At 34.8% G+C, this 14456-nt stretch overlaps 1 protein-coding gene across 1 annotated transcript in view; it reads right to left on the bottom strand.

The window, feature by feature from the left end:
- UGGT1 (UDP-glucose glycoprotein glucosyltransferase 1) overlaps window positions 1–13821 on the bottom strand; it is a 46790-nt gene extending 32969 nt beyond the window's left edge. Inside the window, exons 1-14 of the mRNA XM_070945140.1 lie at window positions 13737–13821; window positions 12056–12192; window positions 11636–11718; window positions 11152–11282; window positions 10274–10386; window positions 9154–9328; window positions 7888–7984; window positions 6467–6545; window positions 6161–6261; window positions 4987–5086; window positions 3708–3768; window positions 1050–1141; window positions 779–929; window positions 208–327 (exon numbers count right to left, since the gene is read on the bottom strand). Of these exons, the coding sequence (XP_070801241.1) occupies window positions 208–327; window positions 779–929; window positions 1050–1141; window positions 3708–3768; window positions 4987–5086; window positions 6161–6261; window positions 6467–6545; window positions 7888–7984; window positions 9154–9328; window positions 10274–10386; window positions 11152–11282; window positions 11636–11718; window positions 12056–12192; window positions 13737–13745 (1449 nt within the window). The 5' untranslated portion in view covers window positions 13746–13821. The remainder of the gene's footprint in view (window positions 1–207; window positions 328–778; window positions 930–1049; window positions 1142–3707; window positions 3769–4986; window positions 5087–6160; window positions 6262–6466; window positions 6546–7887; window positions 7985–9153; window positions 9329–10273; window positions 10387–11151; window positions 11283–11635; window positions 11719–12055; window positions 12193–13736) is intronic.
- Between the last annotated feature and the right edge of the window lie 635 nt (window positions 13822–14456).

Here is a 14456-nt window from a genome sequence, read left to right as displayed (position 1 = left end):
GGACTATTCTCTCAAATTTGCCAGATGATTCATGAAAGAATGTCATATTTTAAAATTATAATCAGCCTCAAGAATACAATGAACACCCAGAATAAAATTGAAGTATCTGATCCAAATGCCCTATTAGAAGCACAAAACATAAGCAAATATAAACCCATCTTATCTTGGATATTTAGAATACGGTTAGTGTAAATCAATATTACTCACAAAATTATGGAAGTTTTTTCTTATTTGTCGGATCACACCTGGGAAAGTAGGACGAAGCAGTTCTTGGACACTGGAAGGCCAGGAATTGTATCTGCTGTCAATTTCAAGATTATTGATCCACTAAAAAAGAACAATTTCCCAAGATTAAGACTAGCTTTTCTAAGCAGATCCTTTAAGCACAACTCCATATTCCCATTAACATGGCCATTTTAGGTCAGTCCAATTGGAAGATATTAAATTATAGAAAAGTGAGCTAAATTTTGCCATTTACCTAAATATCATGTTTAGAGATTATACTTAAATGACACAATGAAATACAGTAGATATGAAATGAAAATGTTGGGTGTGAATAAATACTATTGCATATGTAATATTATAATGTTGCGATACAGCATTGTTTCCCCACTATTTCTGTCTTAATATTCCATGCAGCAAATATAGAACAAAGTTGCTCACTCTTAGGGCTTCTTTACTGAAGTGCAAATTCTCTGGACAAAGAATTTATTCTAATTCTCCTAGCAATACCATTGGAGTCATCGCATCACCATAATGCAGACAGAGCAATACTTACTGAAATTGCACTGTTTCTGATATCTACAGCATAGTCAGAGTCAGATGGCTGGATGTTCAACTTCAGCACATTGTGCATGGAATGCCCAACAATTCCTAAACTATGCAGCCCTTCCATAACACGAGCTTCATTCCTCAGGACATCAAATAAGCTAGAAAAATCACAAATCAGATCACATTACATTTTAAAACATGGGTACTGATGTACTCTAGCCATTTAGAATTATTATATTGAATTCTAAGCAAGAAGAAACATTCTGAAGAGTTCATACCTAAATATATCCTGTGTATCTAGATCTATATGCAGTCCATTGATGAATAGGGCCGAATCTCCCAATTGTAAACCTAAAGTCCCTTTGAAGTACTGGAAAAAGAATGTAAGAAAGCCATTAATACAATCTGAGGAATTGAAATTATCCATGTTTATATTGTTTTCTCAAACCGTTCACCCATAAAGATGTCAAATTGTTCATGTATATACATTTACGTGTATACATCCACACTGAGGGATTTGAGTTTGGTTGGCCTAACCTTTCCATTTTGAGTTAATTCATTTTGCCTATTTTCCTACTATTCAATAAAATGACAATATGCTATACCAGCTTTGATCATATATAGTGAAATAAATAGTTGGGCTTTCTGCAGAAACAGAATAATGGAAGAATGTATTTTAAATTAAGCATAGTCTTGCTGTCTGTAGTGAGTCATAATAATCACAAGTTGATTTTCACTTTAAGCGAGCAGCTAATCTGATTTACTTTCATGTCAGCATCAAGTGCTTAACATTTTGTAAAGAACATGGTAACTACTCCCTCTTTGCTATGTATTTTACTGCTATTATTTGTCAGATTTTGATTTATATGCCCATATGAAAGTAAGATGAAGGAAGACTCAATTCAGCCTTTTCAAACCTGGTATTCTCCCGAAGTATTAATACTGTACTGTAGCTCTCCCAACATAACTGCAAGGTGCCAGATTGGAGAAGGCTACACATCATCTACTTACCCAAGGGCATATAAATAAAACTTTTATTTAAACTTTTAAATATAGAGTCACAAAAATAAATATGTATATTTATTTGAAATAAATATAACCAGAGCAGAGATTTAGTGTAGTTTTTAAAAAGGAAAGCAATAATAACTAGCTTTAAGATCTAGTTCAACAAAAGTTGAACGGCCTTAATAATTGCAAAATGGTCGACAGAAAAGGAAGTTTTATCCATGAAGACAAGGTGTTCTACACATACATAAAGGCTTTCATGGATGGCAACATCTAATATGATGGCTGAATTAAATCTAAGTTGAACAGTTACAGTCATCACAGTTAAATAATAAATGCATGCTAAATCAGCTAAAATGATGAATTTGGCTATAATATTTCATCTTTTTAAGGGAAGAAAGCAAAAAAAGAAAGCAATATTTCTGCCATCTGACTTGGAATTTTAAGAGCTGCAGTCCCAGTCTATCTGGATGGTACCAGGTTGGGTGGTTGCTGATTTAAAGCAAGTCAAAGAGAATGTCCTCAATCATAAATGGCTGCTCCATTTTGGTCAGACATCAGGTTATCTTAAAGTTTATCCCATCATTTATTTCCTTAGTGTTGTGACAATCCAATTCCTCTGGAGTAATTCTATTTCTAGAATAGGACTCTTGAGAGCTCATTAAATAATATTTTTCACAGTCTGTGTTCCCACAATGACAGGGCAAACAATGAAACAAGTATTAGGCAACAGTTGTCAGACAAAAGATAGCTTTGGTTTGAAGAGACAGATTATAAATATATAGATGGAAAGGGGCTCACAGTATTTATTCTGCCAATTAGATCTGTATTGAATTAATCCTGAAACAGTTCATATTGAACCATAAATCTTGACAGACATGGGGAATTTATTTAAAGGCACAAATGTAACAACATCAATTTCTGTATTATGATCTAATAGAAAAACCTACTCATAACACAGATGTCTAAATCTTCTCGCTTTCATTTTGTGTAGTACAATATGTTTCTCATGAGTAATCTTTAATTGTTATCTCCAAAGAAATATTTAGAATCAAACTAGTTATGAATACATTGGCTCAATATTTTTGAGCATTTAGAACTAACAACAAAGCAGAAACCAAGTTTGTTTACAGTCAAAAAAAGAAACACTATTCATCCTAATACTGCGGATTTTAGCTATAGCAGTATAAACAAATGTTCATTCACTCAAGACAAAATTTGCACATGGTCTCCCTATTATTAGCTCTTTCTACATTTCTCCTCCTCAGGTAATCATAGCCCCATATTATTGCTCACATAAACTGAAATCAGCATGTACTTCAACATACTCTGAAGAAAACTGATTACCAAGTTAACTTGCAAAACGTCCAAAATCTTGCAAGAGCTTATCAATGAAAACCATCATTTCAGGAAAAAGAAAGCTATGACTATGTATGAGTTTGAGATACTTTTAATTGGCGTTTCTTGAAAAAGGAATCAAAATGTTTTTATTTTACTTTTATTTAACATTTAGATTTTATATACCATAATACTGGAAAGAAAAGCTTTTACATGACAAATGCTCAAACTCATATCCATATATTAGAAAAAGTTAAACAGCTATTTGATGTCACTGAGCAATATTTTTGTGTGAAAAGAAATACTCTGCAATTATTCTGCTTTTTTAAAATCCAAACAAGTTTTGCAGAAAACTAAAAAATATAAAAATATATATAAAAATAGTAAACATTTTATTAGTACAATCTATTCTTAAAAGAACTATTTGCTTGAAAATACTTAGCAGTATAAAAAGTTGCCTTGACAGAAAGGGAGAACAGGAATCTGGCAATAAATACTGTAGTGTATACGAACAGATTACTAGTTTACCTTAATGTTCGATTAAGATATATTTCCACTTAACTATGAATATATCCCTATGTACATATTCTTACCTTTTGGTTCTCTTCAATTTCTGATCTCAGTTCTGAAGGAACAACTGTCTTTGTTATTGCCCTACAAAAAGCCAAATACTCCATTAAATCATTGTCCCATTTCAGTTTTTCTTTTACTAAATTAATCTTACCGACAAGTGCATCTAAGTATTATGGCTAGAAAGAGCCCAGATAATCCAGCCCCTCTAGGAGTCCTCTGGAACTGTGAGCTAATCTCAATAACCTTTCTTAAAAAGGGGAAAGTTGGAGACTGGATAAAAATTATCTAAGTCACGGGTGTCAAACTCACAGGGTGCTTAAATCTGGCCCGTGGGGCCACGCTGGAAACAGTGGACTGGCCCATGGTGACTCTGCCAGTGAAAATGGAGCTCAGGAGGGCCACAGGCAGTCCTCCTGAGTTCCATTTTCACTGGCAGAGGGTTGCAGGAGGCCGTCGCAGCAGAAAACGGAACTTGGGAGTCCATTTTCGCTGGCAGATCGTTCGGGCCCCCACAGCCACCCCCTGACATGAGTGAGGTTGAGCTGGCCACGCCCACCCTGGCCCCCCAAGGTCAAACACAAGTCTGATGTGGCCCTCAATGAAATCGAGTTTGACACTCCTGATCTAGATCCATTGGGTCCAGCAATGGCTTCTTCAAGAGGAAGCAAACAACCATATCTTTCAAGGTAAGCAGAATTATTGTCTCCTACAAAATGGCAATACATGCCTGGTCTCTTGTTACCAAGGGAGAAAATAGAAATTACTCAAGGAAGGAATTTCTCCTGATTACCCCCAAGGGAATGGACTATCCTAAAAAAAGGTTCCTGGCTGGCTCTCTCCAGATATAATAAGGATGGAAAATTCTAAAGAAAGGCTTTTATCTGCACTGAATCAGGTTCATTCTTTGTTTTCTTTCAGCAAAACTCTAGGCATGTTTTATACTGCTTCATCACCCATAGTTCCTCTGAAAATCATAGAGCTTTTCTGAATCCAAGCACATAAGGTATAATCCACTTCAAAACTATTGTCGCCCTCTCATTCCAAGCAGCAACTAAGGCCTTGGCTGAACCATGTACCATGGTCCTAGAAACAACCTCAAGCTCCCTCTTAAGCCCAAAAGGGTCCAACATATACATAGGGTGGACTGATCAAATAGAAATGGATATATTGCTAAAGGGAAATTCCAATATTGTTTACCTCCCCCCAGAATATTTTTTCACATATTATGATGAAGACTCTTGTCTGTTCCCTTAACTCATATCATTTATATATCTACTTAAGAGCAACAAGAATAATTACCTAGCCTTTGTCGGAAAATTTTGACTCAGATCTTTCATAACTGTCAAAGCATCCATTGTGGGAGCAGCCAGAATACGAGCAGCAGTTTGGAAACTTAAATCTATCAATGAAAACAATTGGTTCAATCAAAAGTTAATTCTTTTAAATCAAACATATAAGTTTGATGACAATGTTCACATGGTTGATGGACTCATACTTGTGGACTTTCACTCTATCAAGCTAGTATGTTAATCATTTCACTTTTTAAAGTATTTAAAAAATCCAGGCAAACTGTAATTTTAACTCAAAAAGGCCACCCAAAGTAAAGATATTACCCAATCTTACAAGCATACCAATACCTGTTTAAATTATATTCTTAAAAACATTTGGATAAACACAATGAACAATATTATATGCTATAAAGTATTAATGTCGATGTAAAAGATAAATTCTGCAATGTTCCCTATCTTTCTATGGATTTTCTATCTATGGATTTTCTGATTTTCTGCCTAATCCCAATTGACTACAAATTAATAGATGAAAAGTGCTTTGAAGTTATTTTATTGAACTATGATCACAAAATGTTCTCTGATAGAACAACAAACTTCACAAGTAAGCAAATTAACATTTTATCAATTTGATTACAAACATCATCTTGAATACCTTAATTGAAGAAATGACAATTGTCAAATTGTAATTGGCTAATAAGGTTAAAAAAACAACTTGGCCTTGAAGTTGTTTTTTCACCTTATTAAACACCTGCATGCCTACCACCCACATATCACAAACTTACTGTATTTGTTTCTATTCCTATATAATCCTTGCTCTTTTTTGCATTTTACAATAGCTTCGAACAAGCTGTTTTTCAAATGTTTTAAACCGTTTTAGCATATTCTAGATGCATTTTAAGATGGCTTCACATGTCTGCCAATATCTGCTGGCTTTGAGTTCCTGCAAAGTTTCAGTAAATAATGTTACTTCAGTAAAGAAACAAATCTTGCATCACTTCCAAATACATTTGCACGTGTGAATTTTGTTGTCACAAGAATACTTTGTGCTGAAGTTACAGAACTACTTCCAAAGCAAGGATGTGATCAATTTGTGATCAGACAACTGATCACAAATTTACATTGAGGATATTTTTCAGATTTGCCCAATACAAACCAAAGAGATAAATCTATTAAGGGCAGATTACCTTGTAACTGCCACACTTTTAATGGTGCCATTTCATTGGTGCTTTCCACAAGATGCTTTCTTAATTCTTTCAGTTCTTCTTCCAAATGGGGATGTGATTGCCTGAAAGGGCAAAAAACATCAGACAATCAATCTCAATCATCAAAAGAACAAACAATTGCTATGGTCAATATGAACTTAGGTTACCTTTCCACTATCTTATAGGTTTTATTTTTGGAAAAACAGAACTGCAAGCCACTTTTTGGAATGTTTGATTTGGAAATATAAAAAAACTTCAGCAGGCTTATCCACATATACTATGACATACCTTAATTTTCCAAACAGAAATCCTTGCACCTCATCGATTGGGTCACTGTCACCTATTACTGTTGAATTTATATCTGTACCTACAAAAACATGAACAACATGTAAATTATGAAATTATTCTAACAGATAGGAAACAGTCAATAACAGAGAGGACAGGCTCGGGAAAAAGCTAGTCATTTCTATTTTTCTAATATGAGAATAATCACTATACTTTCTAAAATATAATGATCATTCTCCCATTTCTTAAGAATTTCATATTACTGATCTTGATCTTGTATTTTGTATCCTGTTACATATCCTGGCCACATTCTAACTGGGTGGCAATTTCCAATTATTCCCACAACCTTGATTGTTCTGCTTTTATGTTGTTTCCTTATCAACCTTTATAAGGACTACAAAGGAGATTGGTTTTGAAAACTTTTCTCTTAACTAAAAGAAGTCACTTATTTAAGTCATTCAGGACTTGAAATGGACACCTAACATCAAAAACATCATCAAAAAAGCACAACAAAGAATTCTCTTCCTACACCAACTCAGAAAACTCAGACTGCCCAAGGAGATGCTGATACAGTTCTACAAAAGAATTATTGAGTCTGTCATTTGCAGACGTGTGACGATCTGGCCTGCAGGTCGGGAGTTTGATCTAGCCTAATATTGCTTTAGACAACCAAGAGACAAATCCAGAGTGACAAGAAAATCAAGCAACAAGGACAATGTTATTTGCTGACTTTTTTACTGAGTGTTGATAGTTTACTAACATTTATTTATGTATTTATTTATTTATATCCCACCTTTAAACATTTACAAATAATTCAAGGCGGCAAACAGATGTAAAATTCCTTCATCTTATTTTCCCCTGTGAAGTGAGAGAGAGACTGTCTGGCCCAAAGTCATCCAGTTGGCTTTCATGGCTAAACTGGGATTAAAACTCAGTCTCACACTTTATAGAAAATGAACAGGGATAAATATATCAACAAAAGGCTGTCAGAGGAGAGAGAAAAATGGCATCTGTCAGCTGCAGCCCTAAGAAGTCAGATTCAGTAGACTTTTTCTTTCTTCACAGGAATTTTACTGAGTTGGGACAAAAGGCCTAAAATTGAGTAGCATTAAGAATGAGTACTAAGGTATCCCTTTCCCTTTTATATCATGACTTTTTAGTTCGTAAACCTGAGGAGAGGAACTGCCTTCTTTTATCGATATGAAAATTGCACTGCTAAAGAAAGAGGTATATATACCAGTACTATATCCCTTCCTAGCTAAAGAAAGGGATATAAATACTATAAATAATGATTATAAATAAGTAGTCTTAAATGCCCTGAAATGCCCTGAAAAACTGTTGGCTATGAAGAGAATCACAATGAACTTTTCATCATATCTTATTTCATCATTAAAATATTACTACTTTTAAAGGTAGGAATTCACCTTTCACCTGGGTATCATCCTTAGCCTTATATTCTGTGCTTTTAATGGCCAACTCTACTCCGTAGCCTGACAGGTAGACTTTTTCCTTATTTGGATTCTACAAGGAAATAAAGATAAAATCATATTAATATTGTCCAACAAAACATTTGCTAGATTGTTTTTTATAACTTTGCAAGACTATAAGTTATATTATCCAACCACATTTAAACAATGCAGAGGCTTGTCTATGAAATACTTCACAAATTAATTCAGAACCTTCATTGATCAAAGGAGAATTATGGCCTCTGCATAACTACCTGCAATAGGAAATCTCTTGTTTTCTTGAAAGTTCCTTTGAATAGGAGAAAACAATCTACTTATCTAAAAATCATATCATGATACTCTCCAGCAAGTTCAGAAATGTAAAAAAAAAAAAAAAAAAAAAAAGAATTGTAACAAAACATTATTCTAGACAAAAGTATTGTAATGCTTTTGATTACAACGGTATTCATTTTCAGATGGCAAGTTAATACTCTGGAGTGATTCCACTGTAAAGTAGTCTTGCAATTGTGAAGTTTTTCCTAAAATTCAAGTGAATTATATTTTCTGTAAGATTAATCCATTGTTTTGTGTTTTGCTTTCTATAGTAAGAGAAAACAGCTTAAGGTGTTCTCCATGAGATACTTTCAGGAATATAAAGAGCATTATCATACCTATAATATTCTCAAAGCTAAACATTCTGTCTCTCTTTGAAGGAAAAAAAATATTCTCTAATCATCTTAACTGCCTTTTCTGAACCCATCTTGACTTCTCAAGACCATTTTATTTTATTTTATTTTATTTTATTTTATTATTTTATTTTATTTTATTTTATTTTATTTTGTATGGTATTACTTGCTATATCTGATTTTGGATCATCTCAAAATCTCTACCTCTTAAATCATTAATAAAATGTTAAAAAGTAGAAAACTAAGAATTGAATCTTCTGGATATCTAAGCAATAACTAAAGCCAGATTGATAAGAATGGAATACAATGATCTTTTCAGTTTAATTTTCTCTCAACTATACAGTTAGCTACCACTATGCCACCATAACTAATAAAAATGTCATGAAGTATTTTGCAAAAGAAAACCACAGAACTGTGCAACAGTATGAGCAATTATTGATTTCAAAAAAGCCTTTAGACAAAATAAAAACCAGCACTTTCAATTTCAGACTAGAATACAATAAAGATAAAACATTTATAAACAATGAATATTGCTCTGTATGATAGTATTAGAACTTACAGCAACATAATGCCTAAGAATGTAGTTGATTTCTCCTGCAATGACTTTTGATACAAGAACTCTGTGAAATTCAGAGAACTGCTTTGAGCCAATCTCAGCATACATGATTACAATAGGACTTTCAGAGTTTGATCCTGGGTACTTGTGATCCCCTTTGAACATAAAAGGTTTTGGCCTGGAGCAAGAAAATATATATAAATAAAACAGTGCTTTATTAAACCAGGTACCAGAGACACAAGAACAATATATAAAGGTTACTCAATTGTAATCCAATGTTTGATCAAAAAGAGACACATAAACTTTCAATTCATGCACATTTCAAACTTATTGTTCTGCTTTCTGAAATAAGAAAGTATAATTAATACTCCAAATAGATTTTACTGTCATTGGAAATATATATACTTCTATTACAATGGATATTTTCAGAAGAAAACAGGAGAAATATTATGGTAGGAGAACCTTAGTTCCAACCTAATGAAAACAGACAAAATTGAATAGACAAGGCCTACACTTTCATTAAATTATGCTTTGATCCGAATTAGCCCAAAATGTTATTTTATTAACAGTTATATCTGAAAGAATACTATAAATCACTAAATGTGAAAGCAATCACTATAATAAAATATAGAGAAAAGAAAACTAAGGACTCTGTTTGCTAAGTCAAGCAGACTGAAGTTTACAAATGAGGATTTTGAAGAAAAGCATTTATTTGCTTGCTTCTTTGCATATCAAATTAAATCCTTATTACAGTCAAGATCTGTATAAAGAGGGTGGGGATCCCCACCTCTTATTTCAATAATTCTCCTATTCTTCTTTTCTAATCAATCTTCAGAAATCCTCATATTAAATTTTAAAAACTATTTCCATTTCTTTAGATTTAGAAAAAAGATCAAAATGCTCTCATTGGTGCAGTAACCCTGAAATCACAGATAAATATCCATTCCCTTTAAGATCACCTCCACATTTTCCAAGTAATATCGAATCATTTAAAATAAGCAAAAATGTTTTATCAGGGCTTACATACTCTCCAGAAATAAAATCTACAAAAAGATCACATTTATTAAAACATCTTCATTAACAAATGAGGTCTTTAGGATGTCTTGGCAAAAAACAAAACAACCTTTTGGATGCTGTCTGTATGAGGGTTCCAAGACTGTCGGCTTCACAAGTCTTCTCTCCATGAACAACAAAGAATGCATTGCATTGTTCTGGTGCAGGCTCATCAGCGGCTATCTGTATTAAAATGTATCTGTTTTAATAAAATGATGACAGCTTCCATCTCATCATAATCAGAGTAATGGGACTTGTATATGGTATCTTATTAGATTCATCTGCATAGCATAATTTGATCAATAAAACTAAATGGTGAAAAGGAATCATTTTGATCGGCTATAACTTGAATAAGAACTTTTTCATAATTTTTCTGCTTTCAGTCCAGATAGATAAAAAAGCAAGTAATATAGAATTAACTTCTCCAATCTTTCCAGACATACATCCCACAGAGAAATCGTCACTTAATTTACAAATGAGGAAATAATCACTAAACTGTATGAAAAACAGGAAACAATCTTATAATAAACTGATTTGTTTTCGTCTACCTCTTTTAGGACTTTCTTTTCTCTTTGCAAATTTGTTTTTTTTTTCATGCATACTGTTCATGGTAAGAATGGCAGTCAGTAAGAAAGATAAAAAAAGGAGTTATTGGCTTTTGCAATTTTAACTGTTCCAATCTAAACGGGGGAGTTTTCATGCAATAATTTTACAGTATTAATTACAATGACCTTATTTTTGGATCAGCAGCAAAATGGAAGGATAGAGAATAGCTATTAGGATAACACCAAATTTGATGCCAATTAATTAATCAATTTTAACAGTGAGGGGCAACTTTAAGGTATAGTCCTGTTAGGTTAAAAGATAAAGCAACCTGTTATTTTTCTATTGCATTATTATTGCTTAAAAGAAAACCTACATCATAAAGTTCCCAATGTTTTGTCTAACCTGCTGAAAGGCTTGAACTGTAGCTGAATAGGAGCGTAAAGACAAAGCAAACTTCAACAAGTTCTGCTGCAAAGGTGAGAGATTCTGGGAAGCAGCTTGCAGCACTGCATTGTAAGAGGAATAATCACTACCTGCCAATGAACAAGATAAGTTATTTAGTTTTCAGAAGAACACAAGAAGGATTTCAAACAACAATTGTTTCCAGTTGATTTTACAATCCAGCTTCTTCCAATAAGGAATACAATTGCCTAGAATAAAATGCAAAATCATAACATAAAAACAAATAAAGAATCCATTAATAATTGTGGCAGACCTACTATCACTGTCATCCACATCTGACTGCAGAACAGTCTCATCTTCCAATTATGTATATTAAAACATAGTATTCTGCAGTTGTAATGAAGATATTTAATTTTTTAAAAACAATCTTCTAGGCTAAATAATACATCTAACTGATAAGCCAAATAAGGATAAAAACAATTACCATCATGATTAGATGACTGAAAGTTTTGGCAAGTCTCAACAAACTTCCAGAATTTCTCGTTATCTTCTTCTGCTAAAAATTCACTGGAAAAAAAATAGTCTCATTTTAAAAAGATAGCACGGTATCCATTAAATTTTAAAAATCAAAAAAACACTGCAATTTAGAAGATGTTGATTCAAATGTTATTTTGTTATGAATTCAATGGGCAATTCAATTAAGCAAACCAGTGCTCTTAACTTACCTGCGTATATTTACAATATTGAAATTATATATTGATTCATCAACTTTCTAATACCATCCAACTCACAGCAACATATGATAATACTGTTAAGACATACAAGACTGTAACATGAATAAATGAGATTTTATATATATAAATAAAAAGTTTCAGGGGAAAAAAGACACTGTCAACATTTTTACCTTGCTTCAAGTAACAGAGGTGTGGAAACCCACTTAGTAGATAAGGATGTTGTAACAGCTTTTGAACGTGCTTCAACTAGGGAGAAGGTTATCCAAATTCCAATAAGTGCAGTTAGAGTCCCCATCTTTAAAAAACACTAAAAAAGTGAAAATATGAATATTTAAAATGCAGTCCTTAAGAAATGTAAACCACCCACCAATAGTTAAGAAGGCTTGCAAAGATTATCACGCTTCTATGCCAAAATTAAAAGCACTTCTAGACAGATTTAATGATAATAAAATCTACGGTACAGAAATTGCAATATCCACTATTCCTGTCTACTAATTCTGCTAGCTACAGTTCATGGAAGAAAGTCCAGTAACACTTAGATAATTGAGAATCCTGATCTTGATTTAAATTACAGATTAGGAGTAACCGGTCTGGTGCCCTCCTTATGTGTCAGATAATTATTATCTTTAAATGTTGGTCACATAAAGTAGGAATTTATTAAAGTTGAACCCAGTGGAGTTCCAGAGGAAATTGGGAATGGTTCCTAGAGTTCTGGTGCAGTTTGACTAATTCTTCGACACACTTTGGAATAAAAAAGCAACAGCATTTTCTGATTGGATGGTGGCTATGAAGACTTTTTATGCATGGATGGTCCATGGTGTTCAAAGGCACTGCAGGATATGAAGTGGTGTATGATACAACTAGAGCATTGTTGATGAAACAGTGTCACTTGGTGGGAACCTCAGAAATATACATTCTCTATAATGGCCCTTGCCTTATAGTAGAGCCACCCCTAGTCCCACTAGAGATGCATGCAGTCCCAACCCTGCTGACCTTCAGGAAAAATGTGAAAAATCTGTCTCTTCCCCAGATAAAGAGGTCAGGATGTGAGGCAGTTGATGGAGCTGGCATACTGTGGTTGAATATGGATGTGAGTTTTATCAGAGCATCAGTGCTTTTGCAGTCAAATAGTTTTTATAAACTGTATTCTGTTTTGTGTATTTGTTAGCCCTCCAGAATTCCTTCTAGTAGATGGGTAGCCATACGTATTTAATACAATACACACACACACACACAAATTGTATACACAAAAACTCCTCGAAAGCACGAGATAGCAAATTCCCATCGCAGATATTTCTGCTCTTCCTTATTCTACCTCCCCACACAAAGAATGGAAGCGTTCCGGCTTTTCCGATTCTCATTCCTTCCACGGAAAAGACACAGATCGTTTTGATTTCGTTAAAAGATCGGACGATCCATTAACGCTCCATTCGCAACTGCCAAACTAGCAAGAGTTAAAAAAAAAAAAAAAAGTCCCGATTGCTTAAGTACATTACATGACACTGGCACAAAAAACCAGGAGGCACTTTCACTTACTCTTTGCAAATACAGGAAAAGGAAACCGGTTGGGTGGCTGGGCACATGATCAGCCTAAAACTGACGACAGGTTACTGGGCATAAACTGAACTCAATGCGATCCCCCCCCACCCCCCACCAGAGCGTGACAGACCAGATAATGTTGTATTGCAGTTTCCATTATGCCCACCCAACGTAACCGTGAGGATTCTGGATGAAAACAATCCAAGGCATCTGGCTGGGGGAAATGCTGACGTAAAGTTTAGCAGGACGGTAGGGTTGGTTGAGGCAGAGGCGGTCCTCGAAGCCAGCCCTTCCCTCGATCCACTGCCTTACCTGCTGCATTAAGGAGCAGTGAGATCCCCTCCGGAAACGTCCCCAACACCAGAAGCACTACGACATGCACTGACACCGAGGGGGCTCGCTCGGGAGCGTGGCTTCCACTGCTGCAGCAAACCACCCTCCCTTGCTTCGGAACGATTGGGTCTCGGGGCGTCCTGCCCACTTTCGCCTCGTTGTGCGCGGCCATTGGCTGAGCCGCGGGTGGCGAAAAGAGCCTTGGGAATTGCAGTTCGAGATCCGAACGGCGACTAAGTCAAGTGTCGCGAGATGTCGAGAAAAAAAAAAAAGAGAGAAATTTTAATTGGTCGCCTAGATGGCTTGGTGTCTCCGACCACCAACCCCGGGATTGGCTGCCCTACTCCATGCAGACAGCTTCGAGAGGCAAAGTCGAGCTTACGGGTTTGCCAGGAGACAGTGGGAAGTTGACTTCCGCCCTCTCGTTTATTAAATACCGTGGTGGGGTTTTTTTTATGTTTGTCTCTCTTTTGTGAAGTAGCTGAAGTGCTGTTAATACTGGCCGTGTTCTTCCGGGATCCTGGATTCTTATTTTGCCTTTCTGCCTGTGAATATATTCTCATTTACATTTACAAATAAGAAATTGCATAATCTCTTTCATTGATTACCAATGGGAATTGCCTTCTTCGTTTAATCTTCTCTGTATATAGAGAGTGCACAACAGAATCTAGGAGTGTTCCAGTCCATCCCATCCTGTTC

The sequence above is a fragment of the Pituophis catenifer genome, unplaced genomic scaffold (genome assembly GCF_029215685.1).
Source record: "Pituophis catenifer annectens isolate HBS135680 unplaced genomic scaffold, rPitCat1.0.hap2 SCAF_6, whole genome shotgun sequence".
Classification (NCBI taxonomy): Eukaryota; Metazoa; Chordata; class Lepidosauria; order Squamata; family Colubridae; genus Pituophis; species Pituophis catenifer.
The sequence above is the reverse complement of the archived record's forward strand: the minus strand, read 5'-3'. Positions and strand labels throughout refer to the sequence as shown.